Raw genomic sequence first — 25,750 nt, 5'->3', positions numbered from 1 at the left:
AATTATTCAAAACTTATTTGGCATAATAATGGCCCTGGGTGAAATCGGGTGGGTTCACCCAGGGCGAAAAACCAGCCAGGGTCCGCCACTGATCACTTCAATCAAGCGATTTCTGTGACTTACAATGACACTGCTGCACCTCTCAGCAGGTATTTTGGCCCACTCCTCATGAGCAAACTGCTCAAGTTGTCTCAGGTGTGACAGGTACCTTCTCCAGGTTTCAGCTCTTTCCACAGATGTTCAATAGGATTTAGATCATGGCTCATAGAAGGCCACTTCAGAATAGTCCAATGTTTTGCTCTTAGCCATTCTTGGGTGTTTTTAGCTGTGTATTTTGGGTCAATATCCTATTGCAAGACCCATGACCTGTGATTGAAACCAAGCTTGACAGTGTTCTTTTCTTGGTATGCTTCATTTTTGCGTCTGTGAACATAGAGCTGATGTGTCTTGCCAAAAAGTTCCAGTTTTGTCTTGTCTGTCCACAGGACATTCTCCCAGAAGCTTTGTGGCTTGCCAACATGCAGTTTGGCAAATTCCAGTCTTGCTTTTTTATGATTTGTTTTCAACAGTGGTGTCCTCCTTGGTCGTCACCCATGAAGTCCACTGCGGCTCAAACAATGATGGATGGTGCGATCTAACATTGATGTACCTTGACTTTGGAGTTGACTTTTAATTTCGTTGGAGGTTGTTCTGGGCTCTTCTGTTTCCATTTGTTTTATCCGTCTCTTCACTTTGTCATCAATTTTCCTCCCCGTGGCCACGTCCAGGGAGGTTGGCTACAGTCCAGCCGATCTTAGGTTTCTGAATAATATTTGCAACTGTGGTCACAGGAACATCAAGCTGCTTGGAGATGTCTTATAGCCTTTACCTTTAACATGCTTGTCTATAGTTTCCTTTTCAATCTCCTGAGACAACTCTCTCCTTCGCTTCCTTTGGTACACATCATCTCACTAACGGCTTGTCACCCTAAACAGGCCAACTGACTGACTAGAAGTTTGTAGACATCTGCTAATTCGAGGACACACCTTGGTTGAACATGTCCCTATGGTGATATGTGTATGTGTGTGTATGTGTGTGTAGATATTTAGCTTTCCAGTAATTAAAATAGCATTAATGAACCACTTTTCATAAAGAACTCTGTCATTATTTTTTAACTTTGAAATGTTAGGAGAAAAACCGTGTGCTTAAATAGAAGACTTTAACCTTACATAATAACATTATCTGTTTGTTTAGTGTCGCCGCTTCTTTTTTATCTTTTAGTGATTCATCATCTTATATTTTGTGACACTTGTATATTGCCCAACAGAAAATGTAAAACACTGTTACTGGGCCATTTATATTTTGTACATTGCAATTTTGTACCTGGAGGGTTATTTAAGTTATTTGAAATTCATTTTAAACAAATCAATAGATGAGTAACGTTCTTGTGACTGTGCCAATACAGATCGATTTTTTTTATTCCATATATAAAGTCCACATCCAAGCATAAATTGTAATGTTTTTGTCCTGTTATTCACAACAAGCATGAATTTAATTCCAAAAGTGCATCAAACATCTGAACAGCCACAAGTCTAGACTGCAATAATGTTTTCACAAATATTCTGGAAAAAATGTGGATCGTTTACAAAGCACTGCTTACTGTAACCTCTTCAAAACACATTAATAAATCAAAAGAAGATATGGTCAATAAACCTATAATAAAACATCCATATGAACATTTTGAGGAGCTGGATGAACTACAACATATCTATACTAAAACCAAATGCAGGCTGAGGCCACAAGACACCAAAAAGCTGATTTAATCTGCTAGGGTTGGTTTTTAAAGAAAGGCCTCTGTCGGCATGACAATCATGATGCTGCAGTTTGACAACTGTGCCTGATGATGCCGACATATTCCCAATTTCTTTCATTTATCACGAACAGACCACAAAAGCACCCCTTTGGACTCTGGAACACTTTAAACGGTAGGTTCATGTAGAACTGAATGGTCATCAACATAGCGAGGAAGAGAATCTATGGAAATCTTTAGATTCCTCCTTTTGTGTACATGTATTTTAATAAAATATAGGTTATTTACAAGAGGTATATATAGGTATATTTGTGTATGTGTATATGTAAGTATATGTGTGTGCACGTTTGTAAACACAGTAGGTGTATATAGATATGTTGATAAATTCAAATTTGTATACATAGATTTTTTCTTTCGGTTTTGACATGTCTAGAATCAATGACCAAAAAAAAAAGCTTTTTCACCTGTATCTAATCTATCAACCAGAGAAACAAAAAAAAGCACATCTTACAATAAAAGGACACATTAGTGAGTACTTTTGGTGAGCAACTAATATTATCAGGATATCCCATGTGTACCACTAACCGGATCCCTGCCGTCTGCCACACTGGCTGCCCCTGATCTAGATGTAACCCACTCTTTAGGAATGAATATGTTTATTACCTGCACCAAAACTTACATTTATATTTACCAGTAAACAAATGAAACATAGAATAGAGCGAAAAAAAATCCCCGGTCTGTTCACAGTATATTTGTTTATAGGGAACACATCCGTGTAATTATTTGTTGAATTAGAAAAAACTGAAGGCAATTTGTAGCTCAGTAAGTCATTTATTAAATTGAAAATAACAGATGGGAAAGTGTTTCCGAGTATATTAAGATAAATTTGTCCTTTTGGTCAAACACAACCAATCCTCTGTAAACTATAAATCACAACATCAACACTTGCAAACCAGAAAAACCAAAAGAAGAACCATCAATCTATTTACAATTCCAGCTCAGATGAAGATTAAAATCTGGGCGCGCCGTAATCGTCAGGCATCCGCTCGATGTTATACCTGAAAAATACAGTGAAAAAGTCAAACAAAGTGCTCAGGCCTTATAAGGAAAGGAACAAATAAACAACTGAATTGGTTTATAAAGCATATTTACCTGTGGTTTGAGATGTACATGATTGGAACGCCGGGAATCTTTCTGACCCTTCTTTTAAGATCTCTGTCCACAGTCGCCAGAATGTAACACTTGTGCTGCAGAAATATATTTCATATTGATTATATCAACTTTAAACACCAAATCAACATTAATACATGCACAGTTACTGATGACAACAATAAGTATTCTAAACAAAGCCTTTACATAGTTGCTGTTAAGTGTATATTACCTGTGTAACTCTTTGGACCAAACAGTCATCAGCGTATGTACCCTTGTGTGCACACGGCAGCCGCTCAAACCGAGGATCCTTTGCTATTCTGTAAAATAAGAAAACAGCCAATTGTCTTGCTATAAACAACTGATGGAGAGTTTGATGTGCACAGTGCTGATTATCATCCTGGAGAACGTACCTGAGTGCGACTCTGTATTTCATTCCCAGCTTTTCAATTTCAGCCATCACACAGTCTGTGATGTAGGGGACGCCTGGATCGGATCAAATGTCAACAAAACAAAACAAAAAATCTCATCATCTGCGAGCTTTGGTTGTTGTCGCTGCTACTTATCAAAGGAGAAGAGTACATACATTTAGCATACAGGCAGTCCATCATTGACTGAACAATGTCCAGCTTGGCCTTGATGGAGAAGTTGATGAAATTAGTGTCGACGAGGACGTGGTACGGTGGACCGAGCTGAGTGTTGTACTGGAAGAACAGGCACGATGGATATTTTGGCCTGCAGAGAGGTAAAGAGAGCGAGTCAAAAAACCCATCCTTGACCATTTAGGAAGACACAGAAGATTTTGTGGAGTTAACTTACACTTCTCTCTCCTTGAGCTGAGAGGGATCCTTCTTCTTCCTTGTTTTTGCTTTGGCACGGTCTTTCTCTTTACTAAAATACAAGCAAATGGAGGACTGAGGATGGATTTCTATACAAGGAATAGGCTTGACAGTAAATGCAAGAGGTAATTCAATCAGATTTATCAGACAAATTACGATTTGTTACCGACTCTTCATCTCAGACGAAAGCGAAACATGGAGTTCCACAGGGTTCTGTCTTAGGGCATATACTTTTCACATTATACATGCTTCCTGTAGGGAATATTATCAGGAAACAATCCTTTAACTTCTATTATTATGAAGATGATATACAAACCCATTTATCTACGGCCCATTTACACCTGGCATTAACATGTGTGTTGTTTGATCCGATGACAAGAGGCGAGTCTTAAAGACAAGTGTGAACAGGCACCAAACGCTTTCACTCAAACCACTTCAACCTTGACCACATAGGCTGTGTAGTGTGAACAGCATGCAGCATCATATTCTTGTTTAAGAGTATGCGCGGGTCTGGGTTATACAGTCTTTCCAACTTTCCAACATAGATGTCCGAGACACGCTGCCTTATCGTGGCTTGAGCAGAGGATCCGTCCAGCTCAAGCTAGATGACTCATAACTGCACACCAGGCCATTTTCAGGAAGTGACATAGAGGCGATAACATAAACTGTTCTCAAGTACTGTGTGGAACCCTGCGAGTTACTTTTGGCCAGTACTCATCCTTAAACTCCCTCATTAAAAAAGTCTGCAGGACTGGCTTTTTTTTAATGCAATGCCTCTAAAATCATGAACAGAGAATCCCTACCCCCTCCCTGAACCCAGGTTTGAATCCCTCCCCAGAATGTGTCTGTCCTATCCTTTTCTCTCCTCCTATCGCATAAACCTGGACCAGCACAAATTCTCCACCACTGAGTCTGGTTCTGCAGATTTCTTCCTCTTATTACGAGTTTTTCCTTTCTACCATCTCCTATACTGGCTATATATACTCTTCTACCTCCTCTGACTTTTGTCACAACATGGATAGCTGCCACCCCTAGAAGTTCCAAGATGATACAGCCATTGTTGGCCATGTATCGGGGGGAATGATCTGGAGTATAAGGAATTCATCATCAACTCGGTGGACTGGTGTGGAGATACATCGCCGACACTCCCTCCGGTGAACATTCAGTGTTTGAATATACAGACAGTGGACTCCTACAAACACCTTGTTGTTCACCTCAACAATAGACGCAACTAGACCACCAACACAGATGCTCTATACAATAAAGACCAAAGCTGACCATCTGCTGAGGAGGCTGAGGTTCTTCGGAGTCTGCAGGACTCTATTAAAAGCCGTGGTTGCACCGTGCAGTACGTGCCGGAGCGGGAGGTTACGGTACAGCAAAGGGCACCCAGGCCCAACTCAGTCGCGTGGTCCCACCACAGAAAGTACGTTTAAAATGTAGGCGGGGTTGTGAACGACTCGGGGAAGAACATGGAAGCGAAGAACACGGAAGCGAAGAACACGGAAGCGGCCGGCAGAGTCAATCTCTGTGAAAAAGCAACAACTTTCTCATTGTCAACAGCAGCGTCCAGCTCCTGCTGAATCTCCTCCTCACAGACCCGTTCCTTGGTGCTAGGTACCTCAATGGAGGGGTGACGGAAAATCGTAGCCGGTGGTCGCGGTTTCTTTCCGTACCATCCACAACTTTTTCAAAAACCTGTCAAAAGGAAGTGGGTGAGAGGAGGATACTGGAAACGCTTAAATCCATCATGGATAATGCCTCTCATCCCCTCGACCACACTGTGGGAGCATTAACTGGCCCCTTCAGTGGCAGAATGCTGCAAATACCATCCAGGAAAGAGCGCTGCACGTCTGTTCAACAGCAGGAACTGAGTAATAAACTGTTTAAATATCACTGTCCTGGCACTGTTGTGCTGCAAATATTGTAAATATTAATACTACTGAACCCCCTCCCCCACGCACACATTTTAATATATATAATCTGATTATCTTTTAAGTATGTGTCCAATATTAAGCTGCGGTGATGACTGACTTTACCCCTTGTGGGATTAATAAAGTCTTATTTTATCTTATCATGTGGAATTGTTTTTCTTTTTTCCTCAGTAAACGTGCTTGAAATGACTGCTATATATATTACAAATTTCTCCACATGCGATATCTTATCTTATATTTGGCACCACCGAAATAACGTTGAATTGAATAGACTAAATGCAACCGTGTGAACAAAACAGAAAACTCACAGTCTGGTATCTTTCAGACTGATCATCCTCTTCATGGCAGCAAACTTCCTGGTTTTCTGCTTCCCCTGGATTAAACAAGTTAAAGAGAAAAACAATGTTACAAGGCAACAAACTTTAAAAATTAACCAAAGACTAACATACAATACCAGTAGAGGTAGTGCATGAATAAAACTGAAAAGCAGCTCATATTTAGGTTACCAATTGGACATCTACATTTTAGAAACCACAACAAACAACTTTACATTGATGAACCTGTGTTATGTTGTTACATGGATCGACAGTTCGTCGCATGTCCACAGATGCTAAGCTAACGTGGACTTGGCTCGGCCGTTTTCATGACACCACACTTCACAGCGCCAATTAACAACGTACAGATTACCCAACTTAAAACAGCAAGTATGCCAACAGCCAAGGTGAAGCTGTTAAAGTAATTAGAAAGTACATACCATGTCTAAGCGTTGACTTTACGGTCTCTGTTACGGTGCGCTCCTCGTCTGCCCTCGTGTCTCCAAGTGAAGACGTCATCAACAAAGGACGTCTTTCTCTCGCATTTTCCGGTTGCTATGCTAATCAGACGGAGGTAAATGGACAGTGTTTGAATGACATATGTTATTTACGGGCTTTCACAGTTTCACCGTGTTTTTTAATGTGGCCGTGAGCCGTCTTCGAAAGCCTGGTGACTTTCATTATTGACACCGGTATTGCTGCTTAACTCAGCTAGCTGATAGCATTGTGTTGCCATAGCGCAGTGCTAACCGTTAGCATTAGCTTTCACCTAGAACTCCAGGTGTCAATAGAGCTGAGGATTGATGAGTTAACCTATTTATTTCCAATTTTTTGTGTTTTCTTGAGTCTTTAAACCCACTAAAAAGCTATTTCATCGTAAGACTCAAGGTAAGCTGTCTGTTTTGGATTATTTGGCTCGCGTTGTGTTTTGTTTATGATTGTAGCACAAACAGCTCATCATTATCAGCAGCAGCAGCATAAACCTGCATGATGCATGATTTGCACTGTGGTTAGATTGTGGTTGGTGGGGGTTCTGTTGATTCCCGTTAGTTAGTTGTGGCTGAATACGCGGATAAGAGTCTGATAGGCACTCCTTTTGCCAAATTGTTCATGCATATTTCAGCGCTGTGGATTTCATGTCATGTTATTCCAAATACCTCCCCAAGGTGACTCTTAAATATTCATGCAGTCTTTGGCTGAGCCAGTCCACAGTCCAGCTCCTGAGATCATTAGGTCTGATCTGCTTCAAACTTTCACTTTCACATCGGGATTGTGACCTGAGCAGGCTTTGTCCTCCATTGTAGGAGACTCGACTACCCCCCACTGGTGTGAGGCAGTTTCCGCCACCTTTGGAGTGCGGTCGGGGTCTCGGTGAAGGCTGAAAGATGGTCTGATGGACCGCCGCTTCTTCCTGACCTTCCTCTTCTGCTCCGTGTCGTGGATTTTCTTCTGGGAAGTGCGCTGGAAGAAAGGAAAAGAGAGTCAGATTGAGGAATGGCTCCAAGGACATAGCATCACTCAATACAGGCACTTATTTAAAGGTCAGTGAGTTATAGTTCTTTCCATTTCTAAAATGCAATATGATATTTAATTCATGCTCCCAAGTAGTGCGAAGAAAGTAGATGCAGAAGTATTTGGAAATAGTATAAACGTTTGTTTCAATCTCTAAATATGCATGAAGCTGTCAGAAGAGTTGTAAGCACTGTTATAGTAGACGAGTCAGTCTGATGTTGACTTGCAGGAATTTAATGCCCTGCTCATGTGTCATGCAGATGTACAGACGCTGGAGGAGCTGAGTCTGAGCGTGCTTAGTCGCCTGGAAGAGGTGGTGAAGGAAAAGCAGCGGTGGAGGGAACTTGCAGAGGTGCACATCCAGCTGCTACGAGACTTTGCCTTCCAGGAGTGGCTGTGTTCCCAGAACCTGGAGCATTTTTACCAAACGTAAGCAATGAAAAGGTCTTAACTTAAACATCCACGCCAATCTGGTTTACACAGGGTGTTACTGCCATATTATAAAGACAAAGCCTCCCCTGTGAAGTTTTTAAGTTTAATTTCTTGTAATTGGATGTTCTAGTTATTTTCATGGTGGTGAGTCCTGTTTATTTTCGTCCACTTGAGGGCAGCCTCTCCATTTATGGCTGGAGGAGTTTGCTGACACGGGACTGTGTAGGCTGCAGTGTTTCAGAGGGTCACTGCAGTAAAAAGTATTCTTTAGAGACTGCAAGTGTGAGACCCTGCGGCAATGCAGATGTTTCTGTACTGGGTGCTTTTCACTGCTCCATACACACCTGACTATCATTAGTAGTTATTTTCCCCTCACAACAACTTGAGTGTACTAACTATTGATGTTTCCAGAGGTCAGCATGCATATGGTCGAGTCTTTGAAGAATGTAGCTTTCTATCACTGAAGGTCATGAGTGTCAGGCCCTGCAGCTGTTATGAGGCTCGGCTGGTCACCCTGCAGTCGTGTTCACTGTCAAAGGTCCATTAAAGTATCAACACTTTGAGACTGCTTCCTTATTCTATTATTTTGTAAAAGCCTAAGTTTATCTTTATAATAGCTGTTAATAGTTGAAGTTTTGTATATGTGGTGTTCTTACCAGTATGGTTGACCTTGATCTTTGGTCAGACTTTAGCCGTTCTAAATTATGCACTGAGAAGTGAGCCCCTCCTCCCCATGGTGGTCTTCAGCCTGGTCACACACTGCTGCAGGACAGCAGCCCTCATCACTAGAGAGGTATCGAGAGGCAATCCCATATTTCCATAGTTTAGGACGAAACTCTACCTTTGAGAAGACAAAGCTCACCCTCACACAGGGGGATTTATCAGTGACCACTTCAGAATCTAGGAGTGGAGAAGATGAGCTGACCTCATCAGCAGTAAACACTTCAGGCATCAGCTTGTTACTGCCAGAGAGATCAACACAACCACGTTGGCCGACTGCAAATTTGGATTCATCCCACAGCATTGTGTGAGCAGGATGGTGACCACCATGAGGAAGAGCTGTGTGGTACTTCCACGTGCTATTGAAATAAAACACAGTTTCAAAAAAATCTAGCCATCATAAATTAGATTTTATGCTTATTTAGTTTTTTAGTTGTTTGATTACTTGTTGTGAACTCACTAAAATTACTAAAAGGAGTCATATGAAATAGATTAGTAAATAATACAGTCACTGTTTCCATTGCTAATTTAACTTGAAGTGAGCGTTACATTTTGCTGTGCATACAAAACACACAGTGGAATTGAAATGTCGTCTCATTTGCCCTTCCACAGTGAAGACATAAATCACCTAAAATAAAAGCTAGAGAATATCGACAAAACATATCCAGCAAAAAAGAATAAAAATGAAAATAAATAAAAATATACGCAATAAAAAAAGCTGAAACGTGCTTGTTTCATGGACAGTTACAGCTTATTCTAAGGATGTGCTGTATTGTATAGAGCACAAGACCTCATTGAGGCCAGACGATCAGACTTGAAGCAGTCTCAAGTGCAGGGCTGGATGAATAGGTTTGTTAGCTTTGAAATTTACATAGGCAATTATTTATTTATTTATTGACTATAGCAGAGTTACATTTAAATGGTGTGTAGATTTTTCTGGGTCAAGCCAGCGCATTGTATCAGGAAGGGTGAATCGTACAGTTTAGCAAAAAAAAGGAAATAATTTTCTTTTCATCAAGAGTTTCAGTCATTTGCTTTTTAAGTGTTTTTTCCTCCTGCGCCCACATTTGATTTATCGGTGTTGGCCTTCGTCTTCACACCTTTGATTAGGATTTTCCTGTTGTGTTGTATATAATGCTGCAATACATTTGAATTGACGACGTGACATTTTCCGCTGCAGACTGAAAACCCTGGGTTGTATGAATCTGGATGACCTGTCCCAGTTTGACAGCCAGCTGCAGCTCTCACTCGCCGCCTGGGGCTACTACTACGACGACTACTTGAAGTTGTCCACTAGCATCAAGATCCTCCAGACCTCCAGGGGGAGCCGCGACCAGGACTACGAGATCCGGCTGGTGCACAGCCTCGCAGCAAGGCGTCTGAATGAGAAGTGGTCGTTTGGTGAGGCTCCGATTACTTTTCTGCTTGCTCTTCACAGCTGCAGGGTATCAAGCAGTGTTGAGCGTAAACAACAGATGGTTGTTGCTGCTTCGAAGTGCTGTTTAAGTGTTTTCACGAATGCTGTTGCACTAAGAGTTGCACATTTTTTGAATGCAGCTGAAGTGTTGTAATGGAGCTTTCTGGTGTTGCTTCATCTCCATCATTGTTATCGGTCTTTTTCTTCTCATAAAAATACTGCAATCCTCCCCCCACTGAGGCGTACAATAATAAAATAAATGCTCTTAATTATTTGCCTTCTTGTTGCTCAACTGCATCGTTTGTGGTTTCGATTTTAGTTCCCAGTGTAAAGTTTATAACGGATATTGCTGTTAAAAGCTGGCTATCTTACTTGTTTGTTGTAATTTCTTGTGAAATCACTTTAGTGGTGCTGATTACTCTCCTGAGGTAATAAAATCTTCAATCGATCTTTTATGAAGAGTAAAAAGCACAAGCAGTAACAGTCACTCTGCAGACTCAGCAAGTATCGATAGTTCTTAATGTTGCTCTGCTGTTTAAAAGATGTGATTTCCATTTTTCTTCCCAGCGGGAGCGCTCATATTTGGCTGTACTGTGGCGCTGTGCTTCTTGATAAGGGACCTCATGTTTTACGTGATTGGTGAGTAATGTCAGAAATCTTTGGATTAATGATGTTTAATGATCTTGATCTGTGCTGCTGTGACTTCAAATTCTCTTACGACAAGGATGTGATGCTCTCAGACTGTGAGGCTTTTGTTTAATTTAAGAGTTTGTAAAATGACTCAAACTGATCTTACACTAGTAAATAATACAAACAATTTAAACTTTAAAGCAGTAGTTTTCAAAGCTTTACCTTATCTCTAAGTTTTACATTATCAATGTTTGCAGCTGCTGGGATTCATATTAATAGCCAATAAAAATGCTTCTTGTGCTAGTTGAATGTTTTCAGTTCAAAATATCTAGTAATTAATTATCTATAGACTGCAGCTGTTGTCACACTTACACGCCTGAATATGCATTAAAGCGAATGATATCATATTAACTTGTTCACATTAACCTCAGAATAAACTCGGCTGTAATAATTTGTGATTCATAGTTTTACCCTCCACTTATTTCTTTTTGTTATCCCTTCTCAAAAATTAAAAAGGAAATGTAACTCCCCTGGTCAGCAGACACTTCCTGCTGAAGCCTTTTGACATCCCCGTGTGGATAGACTTTGAAAACGACGGTTTTAATGCGTTTATGTCGTATCGATACTGTTAATGGTGTCATAATTTGCTGCTTGTTATCGTTATAAGCCAATCCATGTACAAGGAATTGTTTGTACAGGCTTTTATATTGAGTATAAAGTCCAAAGGTTAGTTTCAAAATGTAAGCCAAGTCTTTGTCCTGCTCGTAATAAAACTCTCAAGGAAGTCGTTCTAACTAGTGATTTTCTGTGCTTCCTCCCTTCTCTTCTCAGGTGGAATTACTGTTTTCATCATAGCGTTTGTCTTTACCATCAAGTTCCTCTGTGAACTTGCAGCGCGGGTGGTCAGCTTCCTGCAGAATGAAGATCCAGGGCGACGCGGCGACCGCAGCATCTACGACTATGTCCGGGGCAACTACCTGGACCCCCGCTCCTGCAAGGTGTCGTGGGACTGGAAGGAGCCACAGGAAGTGGGGCAGACGATGAGCTTCAGGGTTCAGGTGAGCTTGGATTTGTGTCCGGAACATTCAGTCGACAAAAGTTGGTTCAGAATGGTAAAAGACACTTGTGTGTTCTCCAGTTTTGAATTGCACTCCTTTCCCTGCTTGTGTTTTCTCAGCTGTTTTATAAGAATGGTCAGCCGTTCCCAGCCCATCGGCCCGTGGGACTGCGGGTCAACATCACCCACATTGAATTGGCTCTGGACATCCCCGTTACACAAGAGGTTCTGCAGGAACCAGAGTCCAATGTAGTGAAAGTAGCCTTCACAGTGCGCAAAGCTGGACGCTACGAGGTTGCTGTCAAGCTGGGTGGCCTCAATGTGGCCTACAGCCCTTATTACAAGATATTCCAGCCAGGTGATATGTGATTATCTTGAAACGTCCACCGTCTTCTAGATTTCTAAATTAAAACTAAATCGTCTGTTCTGCTCTTCATTCCAGGCACTGTCGTTCCATCCAATACCAAGATAGCATACCATTTCTCCACACTGGTGCTCACAAACGGCAAGCAACACACTTTACAGATTGAGCCCAGGGACGAGTATGGAAACCCCACCAGTAACTCCACATCTCTCACCGATGAAGTCAACTACAGTGTTCAGGTGCACTCGGTAAGAGAGCAAAATCCATTTCACGCCCCCCTTTTATCAACTTTAAGATCCTGAAAGGAGAGTACACCCCATACAGGTCCTCAGTTCATCACAGGGCAAGCACAAAGAAGCATTCACCTTCACCGCCAGGGGCAATTTCAGATGCAGTAATTAACTTCAAACACATGTTTTTGGAGTCATGCAATGCTCAGGGAGAACAGGCCCCCAAGCGTGAACTTTTGAATTCTCACAGTGGAGTGAGTTTGCTTACCACCCTTCTGCGATAAACACATATTTTGAATTGAAATGAATTTATTGAGGAGCAGAAAAAAAAAACCGGGATTCACCTCATTCGTCTACCTCCAGCTCGGCACAGTGGACGACGACAACACGGAGGACTTCTACAGTCAGTCGGTTTCACTCAACAAGCAGCAGTGCCAGGTTCTACTGAGGCTGACCCTGAGGAGGACCGGCTGCTTCAGAGCTCGCATCTCCTACAAGGATCAGCCGCTCAGCAACGGGGAATTTGACATAATTGTTCTCAGTGGTGAGCAGCCTTCACACAGTGAATAAAAACAATTATACACTTTCAGTGATAGAAATGCAGTCAAAAGCAGTGTGCTTGTGTTCTCTAAGGCTTTTTCTCCTTTCATGTGACAGAGAATGAGAAGGCCTGCGTGGAGAAGAATGTGTCCACTCCAGGCATAAGTATCTACTTCGAGGCATACCTTTACAGTAGTGGGAACTACAGCAGTTCATCGTGGCAGTTACCGGCCTCCTCCCTGCTGGCTCCTCAGAGGAGGCCGTCCATGGGAGAAGAAGAGGAGGAGCACGACTCTCCTGTGGAGGGACTCCCCGAGAAGGTCAAGAAACCAAAAAAGGTCTACTGTTACATATCGCCAAAGGTACGTGGCTGAATGTGCTTGGTATTCTGTTTAGTTCAGGGGTTTGCCAAAGTGTTGGACGATGGATTTCCCCTCATGACGCTGGCATTGCACTTGCATTGCAGAGCATTACAGTGTTTTTGATGCTGGCTGTTTGGATCCATTTGCAATAAAAAAGCATCCCTCTTGTTCAACTCGTATTTAATGTTGTGCAGGGAGAATAATCTCAGTTAAAAATTTGTGTTTTAATCAAATACTTTAGTTTCACAACTTAAAACTAGTAATTCAACTTGTGATCATCTGAATGTGACACACGGAGATTTCTTCCACTAATGTAACTTAATCTTGTGATTTTGACTTTTCCACACAGCAACTCTCCGTGAAGGAATTCTACCTGAAAATTATCCCATGGCGCCTTTTCACCTTTAGAGTATGTCCCGGAACGAAGGTAAGCAGAGCAGTTCTCAGAAACTAATAGCAAAAGTCCCAGTTCTGCCTGGTTGAAGATGCAATCATAAGCTTTTTTTTTTTTTGCCTTTTAGTTTACCTATTACGGCCCCGACCCAGTTCACAAGTACCTAACACTAGTGGTGGATGACGGGATCCAGCCCCCTGTGGAGCTGAGCTGCAAAGACAGGAACATCATGGCTGCCACCTTCATTCGTTTTCTGCACAAGAACATTGGTTAGTTTCGGTCTTGACCCAACTTTTGCCTGCAGGCTTTCTTGTGACTGTTCCTTTAACGTGACGCACGTTGTCTTCAGGTGGCTCCGAAACGTTCCTGGACAAGGTGAACTTTTTCCAACGAGAACTCAGGCACATCCACTCCAAGAGACCTCGCACCAAGACCTGCCTAAAGATCACTCGACACGCCATCCTCGATTCAGTGAGTGCAAACCCGTAATGGTTCAAATAGGTTCATTATGCCTTTAGTTGGTTTGTAAATATTCTCTATTCTTCAGGCAAGTAGATTTTATTCAACATGCCTTTTTTTTTTACATGTTTCGACTGTGTTTTCCCGTCTTTGTCACAAATGGGATCCGGCGGTGGTGAATGGCATGTCTTTATATAATCTGGTGTTATGGAGGCGTGACTGATTTGTCGCTTCTGACAGATCAGCCACTGTGTTTCTTTCTCCTTCGTTACTCTCGACTGCCCATTAGTGGCTTCCTCCTCTCGCTCCTTTTATGTTCATTTCTTCATGTGTTCAACTGCCTTCCTGTTTCAGCTGTATGTCTTTTGTCACAGGATACACACAACGTTTCACTTGTTTTCTGGTTAGATTTTGTCCTTTGGCTGAACATGTAACTGTGTTTTATGTGCGGTTTGACCCGGTGTGTTAATGTACTTTTTCCATCGTTCCTGTGATGTGTTCAGTGACTCCTCTGATGTACAGTATAGACAGTGTCCCTTCGCGTTCCGTTTGATTTGTCTGTTTCTTAGCCTGTGTCCTCTAAGCATGTCGGATCCGTCAAAAGTGACAGGTCGGTCACGCCTCAGTAACACCAGCTGATAGAAAGACACGTCATCCACCACCACCGGTTGACATTTGTGGCGAAGACAGCAGAACACAGTCTGAACATTTAAAAAAAAAAGATATGTTAAAAAAAAAAAAAGCCTAGTTGCCTGAAAAAACTCATCCCTCGTGTTTTGGTTGTTTTTGATTGCACTTCCAGCTGTGAGCTGCCAAACAGTTTTATGCAGTTTTCTTTGCTATTCTGTTGTAAAGTGGTATTTCCTACTCTCTTTTATCATTTTATGTTCTATTCTTTTCTCTTTCATTATGTTCTGTCCCATTCGGTTCTCTCACTGTGCTAAAACTGGATTAAGCCATGCTTTTATAAAAGCCAGCATGTAATCGCAACAAAGCGTTTCTCTCTTTGATAATGACTCATCTTCCTTGTGCTCAGTCTCTGAAGGCTACCAGAAACTTCTCCGTGTCGGACTGGAGCAAGAACTTCGAGGTCGTGTTTCAGGATGAGGAAGGTAAATTCAGTTCATTGGATTCGGATCAGGTCCTGGAAATTTTTTTTTGGTTTTGTTTTGTTTTTTGTGTTTCACATGCTAAAATTAAGAAAGAGCCACAAATAAAAAAAACAATGTGACCTCTGCCGTGCAGCTCTGGACTGGGGAGGGCCCCGCAGGGAGTGGTTCGAGCTCATTTGTAAGACCCTCTTTGATACATCCAACCACTTGTTCACGCGCTTCAGCGACAACAACCAGGGTCTTGTGAGTCCACCTTTTGGAACTTCTTCCATTTCGTCTTCTGAACATCTCACAGCCTATGAAGCCTAATGTGAACCTTTCGTTTTCAGGTGCACCCGAATGCAGAAAGACCTTCACACCTGCGTCTGAAGATGTACGAGTTTGCGGGTCGCATCGTAGGAAAGTGCCTGTACGAGTCGGCTCTGGGCGGAGCCTACAAACAGCTGGTCCGCGCTCGCTTCACGCGGTCCTTCTTGGCTCAAATCATTGGCCTCAGGATGAACTACAAGGTACGAAACACAGCACTATCACACTGAAGCGAAATTTCCCTCAGAAGAAGAAATGTCCTGGTCATATTGTTTATTCCTCCAGTGTCAGCTGGTCCATCTCATCATGTTAAAGTCTTTCACCCGGCCAAAAATCCTGATTTGTTTCTTGGCAACGTTGCTTAAATGAACAACCAGCCAGTGTGTTTAGTTGTTTATGCAAGTCACCCAGATTTCAAAGTCGAGGACTAAATCCCACCCAATCATTGTTTTATCCTTAAAAAGGTGGAAATGTCATGTTTATTTTAGAAACGTCATTTTACTGTGTTTTGTTTTTTTCTTTCCTTCCCCCGACTCTCGCAGTACTTCGAGACAGACGACCAGGAGTTCTACAAAACTAAAGTCTGCTTCATCCTAAACAATGACGTGAGTGAAATGGACCTGGTGTTTGCTGAGGAGAAGTACAGCAAGTCCGGACAGCTGGAGAAGGTGAGGCAACACTCTGAGAGGGAACCTCCCCGTCCATCCCTGACGTCATGTCAGAGGAGATAGCAGCAATAAACCCGACAAAAGGAACCAGACTGCATGTTTGGCAGGAGTCTGGGTTTTCTCAAATGAGGACGTTTGACAAGTTTATATGAAGGTGGATGAGTGAAATTTGACTTGCCTTCTTTTTTATTACAGAAATCTTAAATTCTAAAAACTTGCTGTGGAGCTCCTCAAGTTAAGAAAAGTATCAATTTTATTAACTATATGTGATGAAAATATCAATTTTTTTCACAAAACCAAACAATTACTATAGAAAATGATAACAATCTCAACATAAAGCCAATTTTAATGAAACCTGGTGCAAAATACAGTGAAATGTAAAAAACAAAAGCTGTTGCATTATGGGTGTTTTTACAAGTGGACATCATGGATTTGAGGCTAGTTTGGTATCAACAAGGTAGTTAGCATTCATAGCAGGATCACCGAAATCTCGGCTCAGGTCCCAATGTTGTGTTGTGTCACTACTCTTAAGTCATTTGCTAAAAAAAAATAAACATTTGAAATCTTTGCTTGATGGTGTTAATGGGCCTGACTGGAATGTCTTGTGGGCTGGTTTTGGCCCACGGGCCTTATGTTTGACACCCCTGCACCAACATATTTCATCACTCAATTAGAGGGTGCTCTAATGCACTCTTTCATGTATGAAGTCACTCACTCAGTGACCTACTTACTCTCATATTGAGCAACAAATGCACCGGTTACAGAAATAGTTAACCATAATAAAAACTGCTCACTTGTATGCAGATGTTGATAGAAGTTACAAAAAGACAGATTAATACCAAAAACAGATAAACAGCTGTTGCGTGTACAAACATTCAGGTTAAGATTTACTGTCCACGCTGTTGTGAATCAGCAGTTTGACATTCAAACACATTATCAAAACAACCTGAATAATGTTCTTTGTGTTTTATCTCTTCTGCTCTTGCGTGCAACATTTTTCACATATGTGCCAACGTGTCCTCTTCGATTCTCTCCCGCAGGTGGTGGAGTTGATATCGGGCGGAGCGCAGATCACCGTTACCAATGATAACAAGATGCATTATCTCAACCTGCTGGCCCAGTACAGACTGGCCAGCCAGGTGAGAGACGAGGTGGAACACTTCCTGAAGGGTGAGCGAACCGACACAGCTGCAGCCCCACAACATTTTTTTCCTCTTTAAGATCTCTTGTAATGTGCATTTAATTAATGCCACTTCCTGATCTGTTGCAGGACTCAATGAACTGGTTCCAGAAAACCTCCTGGCCATATTCGACGAGAACGAGTTGGAGGTATGTTTGATGTTTTTTTTTTTTTAATGAAATACTGTTGATGTCTAAAACACTAGCGGGTAATCATGTTGTTTTCCTTTTGGTTGTTTTGTAGCTGTTGATGTGTGGCACCGGGAACATAAACGTGCAGGACTTCAAGGCCCACGCAGTTATTGTCGGGGGATCGTGGCACTTCAGAGAGAAAGTACGTTCCGTCCGTCACAGCGGGGCGACGCCGGGTGTCTATCCATGTCTGAACATGTATAGACATGTCTGAGGCGATGGTGGCTCAGGGGTAGAGTCGGTCGTCCAATAACCGGAGGCGGTTCGAATCCCACTCTATCAAACAGTCATTGTGTCCTTGGGCAAGGCACTTTACCCACATTGCCTCGTATGAATGGTGCATGAATGTCGGTGGTGGTCGGAGGGGCCGTTGGCGCAACATGGCAGCCATGCCTCTGTCAGCATGCCCCAGGGCAGCTGTGGCTACAACGTAGTTTACCATCACTGGTGGGACTGGTATGAATGAATAATGGTCTCTGTACGCACTTTGAGTCAGCTAGAAAAAAGCACTATATAAATCCAAGCCATTATTATTTATTATTATTATTATTATGAACATGTTGTTTTTCCTTGTCGCAGGTGATGAAGTGGTTCTGGGCGGTGGTGTCCAGCTTCACCCAGGAGGAGCTGGCTCGTCTCCTGCAGTTCACCACGGGCTCCTCTCAGCTGCCCCCTGGAGGTTTCAACACGCTCTGCCCCTCCTTTCAGATCATCGCCGCCCCGACACACAGCACTTTGCCCACTGCACACACCTGGTGAGTCCAGAGTGCCAAACTAATCAACCTGATGACACTATTGTTTCTGTGCTCGTGTTCAAATTTTTTGCAGTGAAAATAAAACAAACAAAACAACAACTTTGAAATACTCAGAGAGATGGGTGTGTAAGCCCAAAGAATTTATCCTCTCATCATTACAGAATATAACAAAAATAACTGTATTTCACATATAGTGAGTTCTGAGGTTCCTTCAACTTTTCTTTTGTAGTTGTACAAGATGCGGTGGGAGGGTGGCCTACCTTTTACAATAGTTAAAATTTAATACAATCAGTTTCAGTGCAAAACCATAAATGTACCTGTTACTACAGTCGCAGCCTCGATACGAAGATATTTCACCAAAGTATCTTACAAGCTTGCGATCACTTTTAGATCCCAACAGTTTTAAATACTCTCATTTATTGTGAGAAACATTGAGAAGTTCAGCTTTCACTTAAATAGAATTACTTGCATGTGTAGCACGCGTAGTGTGGGAATCACGGGGCGTTTCAAGTTCTGTGAGAAGAGGCTCAATCTTCAACACTTTAAAAGTAAAGCAAAACGGCAACCAGGACTTTGTATTGAATTTCAAGCAGTTAAAGTTTAGTGAGTGTCCCGAGATGGGACAGAAGTGGTGATCGTTCAGAGGAGGTTGCGTAAACAAAAGCTTGCCTTGTAAACTCGACTGTTCCTGAAAGAGTGAACCCTCCCAGTGGACAAATTCGGAACTGCAGTTATTCATATTTTCACACCCAGAGGCTGGATTAAAACGCCACCTCCTCGGGAGGGATCCGGTATCAGCTGTGGCGAGCAGAGCGGTAGACATAACACAAGACTGAACCATAAAAACTTGATAACCGGATGTTTTCAGATTTTCTTCAGATATACAGTCACTGGAAAAACGCTGTTCACGTGTTTCACTTCATCATCTGATTCCGTTTGAAGAATCTGTACTTGCTGAACCGGCTGCTGCCTGCAAATTATCGTGTTCTTAAGAATTTGTTGTCTCAAAAAGCCATTAAGTGGGAACATTTTCATGATCTAATCATACTTTGATGTGATTTTACTAGTCTGGTCCATTTAGGTGAGGTGTCAAACACAATTAATATTAGGAGCTACACACAGTCCAGTTTTATTTGGAGTGGGATGAACCAGGAAAATAGTGCCTTATAACCATTAGATTAAAGTTTTTCTTTAGATTAAACTTTGCTGAATACCTGTATCAATGCTGAGTGAGTGTGTGTGTGCGTGTTTCCCTACGTTCAGTTTCAACCAGCTGTGCCTCCCGACGTACGACTCCTACGAGGAGCTGCACAAGATGCTGAAGCTGGCCATCAGCGAGGGGAGCGAGGGCTTCGGCATGCTCTGACTCCTCCTCCGCCGGCGGCACCGCGGCTCCACTCGTACAAAGGGAGACCAGCCCCGCCCCACTGCCCCCACGACCCACACGACCCACACGACCCACACTCCCCTGTGTCGAAACGTTGAACTTCTCGGTAGAGATTCACCACGACTCTATAAATCCTCTCTCGGGACGAGAGAGCGCGCTTCAGGACGGACCAGGAAGCTGGGACTCAATCAGCAGAACTCTAGTACTACTCTATGTATATATAATATTTGTAAAAACACATAGACTGCTGATGAGGGCAAGGTTCTGGCTAGTTTTCTTTCTTAATGCTGAAGTTTGCTTAGTTTTCTATGTTTGAGAGACAAACTGTGTTAGAGCGAAGGCCTTGAGTATTACTGTATATCTGCTTCTTTTTGCATTCGGCACACTGAGGAACACTTAAGTGCAACAGCAGCCGACACGGTGAAGTGGGTGACCCCGCAGCACTTTGGCCTTAACCGATCAGGGACTGATGTGTGTATGTAAATATATGATATCACTTTTATTTCAGTGCTTGTACATACTAGTGTGTATACGTAGGTTTTCATCTCGTTCCTGTTTGATTTGACATTTAAGGAGAAGGGATTTCGTTACCGTTGCACATTTGTTGGGTTCACAGTTAATTTAATTTCTGCTGTCTGAGTTAAATGGGGTTTTAAAAATAAGCCAAGTAATTTGTATTGTGTTTTTAACTTATTGTGTCTTGAAAATGTTTTCGTGTGTGTGTGTGTGTGTGTGTGCGTGTGTCTGTATGTATGTATGTGTGTGTGCGTGCGCGCGCGTGCGTTGACCCACACTGTTTGAAGTAAGTCTGTATTATGTTTTCTAACCTGCCTTATTCATGTCCTCTCGCCTCTGATTGTATCCAGAAAGTAAAACCTAGTCAATAATCGGTGCGTTAAGTCATTTCTATCAGGACATGCAGGGTCAGTGTGGATGCGAGTGCTGATTGGATGTCGGGGGAGAGCTCGTATAGAACACTCCTTGTGTTGTATACGTGTTGTGTTTTGTGTTCTCATTCCCAGCCTTTCATGGGTTTACCTCAAAGTCTCCTTTACCACCTATGCATCCTCTGACATGGGCGTGTGTGTGTGTGTGCGCGTGTGCGTGTGACAACCTCCTCCAGCCCCGACTGTATGTCCTTTAGTCATATACTCATCCTCTATAAATTAAAAGCGACGCATTGTACCGTTGGAAAACATTCCCTGTATATCTGTTGTTGTAAAATCTATTTATTTTAACACTGTTAGTGTTTTCACTGTTGTGAGTTAACATTTTTTTTTTTTTATTTGTCTTGTTTTATTTTTCTGTTCAGACTTTTGTCTCATAGTTTTCGCTGTTCCAGAGTTTACATGATTATTATTCATTTTTAAGAGTGTGTGCTGCCAGCAGGAGTGTTGCAAAGAGGCGATCCTGACTTTTTTTTTTTTTTTTTTTTCTTTCCTCAGTAGTGTTTTGATTGGACCGCTCGCAGATCGCCGCTTCACTCCAGACGTCATTCTCTCGCTTTGACTTTGTTTTAACTCATCGAAAAGCAAAGGGATCACTTGAACATTTTGCGTTGAGCTCATCAGCCCCAGTGTCTGCTGCTGGCTGACCTTTTACGGTGTAAAGAGGTTCAGAAGACGGTTGATGGATTTGTGTTTTGTTTGGGTTGTGCAATGTGTAATTGATGTACCGAGGAGAAATGTTATAGAAGTGCTCATAAAAAAATATTTCTATAAGGGGGGGGGGGGCGTTTCCAGCACCATTACCCACGACTGACGTCACATTTATCAGACACCATGACACGTGTGACTTGACCACTGGAAAGAGTGGACAGAGACATGAAGGAGTTTTCTATTTAATGTGGGGATTTTCATGAGCATCTGTTTTATGTTTGGATGGTTTCTAGGTTTAGAGGGTCTGAGTGTGACTTTTAGCAGTGTAGATATTGTGAAATATTTTGCCTATGACTTTGAAGCTGAGGGAACTCTTCTGTTTTGTTTTTTATTGACGAGCCTTTGCTGATGAATGTTTGAGATTCTCTGGACTGCAGCTCCTTTTGTTTATGGGAATTAAAAATGATGGAATAAACCCTTATCTTATTTCAATGTCTGCGTATGGTTTGTGTTTTTACACAGTGTCATCATACGTTATCTTTCAAAACTGCATTCTGGCCTCAAGAGCTGTGCTTTTGCATTTCTGAAAAAAAAAAAAAAGTTTTTCAAAGTCAGAATCTGACTGGAATTCATCAGTTTTTGAGAAACGATGGAAAAAAACAAAAACCTTTAAGTGGCTTGAACTGGCACACACGTTTTGAGATTAGCACCACATTTCATACAATATTAAGAATAGTGTGTTATTTACAAAATTAAGAGAAATCACTGAACATTTCTTGCTAAAGTGCAAATTTAAAACAAAGGATTAAAAAAGAAATATCCGCCATCTTTTACCAGGGAGCTGCTTGAGAGTCTAAGCTGTTTTTCTTTTAATTGGTTGAGGCATTAAAGAGTCTGTCTCGAACACGAGATGTCTCTCAGGGTCGCTGACTGATGTGCTCTGCCACCGTCACCACCCACTGCAGGTCCTTCCTGTTCTCCGGACAGCTGGAGATGCTCCCAGTCCAGGAAACCTGGCCGGGAGGTCAGCTGAGACGTAGAAACGTTGGAATGTGAGAAGCGCTCCAGTGGCTCAGACCGGTCAAACACTGCAATAATAACTTGAATTCAAACTTTAAAGTTTTTATTTGTTGCAGTTCAGAGTAAACGTGATGAAAATGTAAAACAGATTGGAGCCTCTTGCATGCTGGTTTTAACCCACAGTCCTTATGGTTGACATCTTTGTGACATTATTTTCCAGGTTATTCTTAGATCCCCATCTTATCAAAATCTGAGTATCTTCTCTGTACTATGTTCTATTGTTTGATATCGGTGTTCCCACAGTGATGTCATCAGCTAATCTGTCCATAATGGTGTTAGTCATCGGTGAAAGAGAGAGTAAAGGAGGAGGCTTGGTACACGTCCCTGTGGTGTGCCTGTGGCTGGATGATGCGTAATGTTCCATGTTGATCATCACTGATCAATAACTCAGGAAGTCAAGTATCCAAACACACAGAGAGAGCTGCTTTAAACCCAGACTATTCTGTTTAAAAAAAAAAAATCTGTCTCTCTCTCTCTCTATATACATATACAGTATATATAAATATATTTATCCCAGTGGATGAGTGAAAGCTGACGTCCACAAACAGCCTCCTCTGGTCCAGGTGTGTGACAGCTGTGATGACCGCATCCTCTGCTGACCTGGTACCTCCGTAAACATGTTGTCGTTCAAGGTCAGCGTGAACATGAGGGAAGATGAGTCTGTCAAAACATTTGGGGAAGATCAGGGTGCAGGCAATCACAAACATTTTTATTTATTTTTTGCATTGGCCTGTTACACATTATTCTGTTTCAGTCATCAAGATGCAAAAAGAGTTAATGAGACGAGATTGATTATTATATATATATTATATACTATTATATATTGTATATTGATATTTATATGATGGCTGTATGTGAATATATAAATGTTATGTGACTATATGTACGTGTCCTTATCTCATCTTGTTAATAATTAACGCTGCCCCAAAAAATCAAAAAAGGAATTCCTTGTATGCTGAACATACCCGGCAATCAAAATCCTTCCCATTCTGATCCACACTTGCACAGGGACAACCTGCAAGCTCTGACCAGGGGTTTCAAACAGCCTCCGCTGTTATTTCATGCAGGCATCAGGTCTACATGAAATGACATGAAACCTAAACTGCGTTAAACTGGAAGGGGAACTCGGTAGAGCGCAGACCGTCGCCAACACCACATTTGTTTGGGGAATCGAGTTAGCATCGCCAGCATGATAGCCATTAGCTCATACTGATGCTCACTATAGGTCAGGCATCTACAACACTGTGAAACACTGAGCAGAGACCGTCTCCATGGCAACAGACGCTGATCTCCTTTGACTTCCTCCATGAGGCACCTCTCTCATCCACTTTGTATGGGAATTTTTTTTTTTCGCATTTTTTGGGGATTTATTCAGAAACGTTATCGTCCCGAAATCTGAGCGATTGGTCCATGAACGATGAAAAAAAATCATCCCTGAAAAATTTCATGCAATTGGCAAAAAGCCAGCAGTCTTACGCTGATGACGTCATCACGGTTCCAAGCGACAGTCCATCCAGCGGCTCCTCCGCTTCTCAACAGACTTTTCCACCTGTGACAGGTGAATTCCAGCTGCAAACATCAATACGTTTTCGTCCAAAGACATTTCCCCAAAGATTCACAGAAGTGGACACTGTAAGTACTTGTCTCTTTATGAGCGTTTACTGTGGATGATTAGACTCACGAACATGGAAATGAAACATAGATGCATCATAACAAAAGAGCGATAATAGTATAAAAACTGAAGAAACAAGCCCCCCCCCCCCCCCCAATCAAAATGAAAACACGATACAGTGCCTTGGATGCGATTAAAAACAGCAAAAAACGAAATAAAACCAGCAGAATTACCTGAAAAGTCTCTGGCAAAGCAATAATCTGGATACTTTTGTTTTTATTTGTTTTTTTTTTTCACATGAACCGTCGAAGGTGCTTCATAAACTGCTAATAAAAAAAATAAAACGCGATTAATGTAGATGAAAAATAAATGATATTTTATGGTGAATAATCGAAATTAATCCACAGCAACCCTGCAAGAAATGTCATTAAACATTTTAATCGTTTGTCTGGTATTGTAACTTATGAAGAAGCAGAACAGTTTTATTGTTCTGCACATCTGATCATGCATTAATTGTCTCTGATTTTACATAATGAATGATATAAGATGTTAGTCCCACTGTATCATGCTCAGTGTTAATTCTGTGTCAATAGGATCCCGTAGTCAGTCTTCTCGATTACTGTTCACCATGCGCAAAAAGCCCAGGAAAACATTTACAATGGACGACAATGACCGTGCTGCAATGGAGGCGATTCATGAACTGTTGGGGGACTCAGCCTGCTACCTTCCATCTCCACCTCCACCTTCACCTCACCTTCCACCTACACCTCCACCTACACCTACACCTACACCTCACCCTCCATTTCCACCTCACCCTCCACTTCCACCTCCACCTTCCCCTTCACCTCACCTTCCACTTCCACCTTCACCTCCACCTCACCTTCCACTTCCACCTCACCTTCCACCTCCACCTCCACCTCACCCTCCACTTCCACCTCCACCTTCACCTTCACCTCACCTTCCACTTCCACTTCCACCTCCACCTCCACCTCCACCTCCACTTCCACTTCCACTTCCACTTCCACTTCTACTTCCACTTCCACCTCACCTTCCACCTCCACTTCCACCTCCACCTCCACCTGTTCCCGCTGTTCCTGAAGCAGTCACCCTCCCTCAGACCTTCACCACTGTTCCGGCTCTGTACGGTGGAAGACACGGTAACTGGAACACAGGATACACTCCTGTGTTCCAGCTGCAAGCTCCCCATATAAATTTCTTCAACACCTCACAGTCAGCTCAGATGGAGACGCAGGCCGGCCTGAACAGCCAGGGACAGGTACGAACCGGGGACAGCCGTCCTTACACTGTTATGAAGGAAGGATCCGGACAGATCCACTCAGCAACAAACACAATGGATTACACTTACACTAAATCGATTGATTAGTTCTCAAAATGATGAGCTTTCACACACAAACTCGGCCTGAGGTCTACAGTCAGCCAACAGGAGGACCAAAAAAAAAATCAATATTTCTAAATTAAAGTAGCTGCTGTTTGTCAGCTCATGACCTCATCACTTGCATAGTAGCTTGAGCAACACAGCTCATTCACATATCTGAAAGATACTGTAAGCTTTTCCCCTGGACAGATGATGCCATTACAAGTTGTCCAACAACATGTTCTCTGTCTTTCCAGTATTACAATGTACCTGTATTCTCGCACAATACGGGGCCTAACCTGCTACTCGTCGGAATACTGTGAGTATATCAAACCCATGTGAAC

At 42.3% G+C, this 25,750-nt stretch overlaps 2 protein-coding genes across 4 annotated transcripts; one reads left to right on the top strand and one right to left on the bottom strand.

The window, feature by feature from the left end:
* Positions 1-1,428: 1,428 nt before the first annotated feature.
* Positions 1,429-7,737, bottom strand: fcf1 (FCF1 rRNA-processing protein). 2 transcript variants are annotated; one of them, XM_080480416.1, is made up of 9 exons: positions 7,303-7,737; positions 6,466-6,585; positions 6,020-6,084; positions 3,758-3,829; positions 3,525-3,673; positions 3,352-3,424; positions 3,171-3,258; positions 2,942-3,036; positions 1,429-2,847 (listed from the first exon to the last, which is right to left on the bottom strand). In XM_080480416.1, the coding sequence occupies exons 2-9, from the start codon at positions 6,466-6,468 to the stop codon at positions 2,799-2,801; spliced, it is 594 nt and encodes a 197-aa protein (XP_080336542.1). In that variant the 5' UTR covers positions 6,469-6,585; positions 7,303-7,737; the 3' UTR covers positions 1,429-2,798. The 2 variants fall into 2 exon arrangements, with proteins under 2 accessions (XP_080336542.1, XP_080336543.1); XM_080480417.1 differs by lacking the exon at positions 7,303-7,737 and adding an exon at positions 7,183-7,288.
* On the top strand, positions 6,567-21,829 carry arel1 (apoptosis resistant E3 ubiquitin protein ligase 1). Of its 2 annotated transcripts, none has more exons than XM_080480414.1 (22): positions 6,567-6,599; positions 7,330-7,566; positions 7,798-7,966; positions 9,870-10,090; positions 10,674-10,745; positions 11,568-11,794; positions 11,914-12,151; positions 12,236-12,405; positions 12,751-12,931; positions 13,045-13,289; positions 13,639-13,716; positions 13,811-13,952; positions 14,033-14,154; positions 15,179-15,254; positions 15,388-15,497; positions 15,584-15,763; positions 16,103-16,228; positions 17,269-17,398; positions 17,499-17,557; positions 17,652-17,741; positions 18,179-18,354; positions 19,618-21,829. In XM_080480414.1, the coding sequence occupies exons 2-22, from the start codon at positions 7,419-7,421 to the stop codon at positions 19,718-19,720; spliced, it is 3,063 nt and encodes a 1,020-aa protein (XP_080336540.1). In that variant the 5' UTR covers positions 6,567-6,599; positions 7,330-7,418; the 3' UTR covers positions 19,721-21,829. The 2 variants fall into 2 exon arrangements, with proteins under 2 accessions (XP_080336540.1, XP_080336541.1); XM_080480415.1 differs by having other exon boundaries at positions 6,567-6,913.
* The last annotated feature ends 3,921 nt before the right edge of the window (positions 21,830-25,750 follow it).

The sequence above is a fragment of the Lipophrys pholis genome (assembly GCF_963383615.2).
Source record: "Lipophrys pholis genome assembly, chromosome: 14".
Taxonomy (NCBI): Eukaryota; Metazoa; Chordata; class Actinopteri; order Blenniiformes; family Blenniidae; genus Lipophrys; species Lipophrys pholis.
Note: the sequence above shows the minus strand (reverse complement) of the source record. Positions and strands in the feature narration are given on the sequence as shown.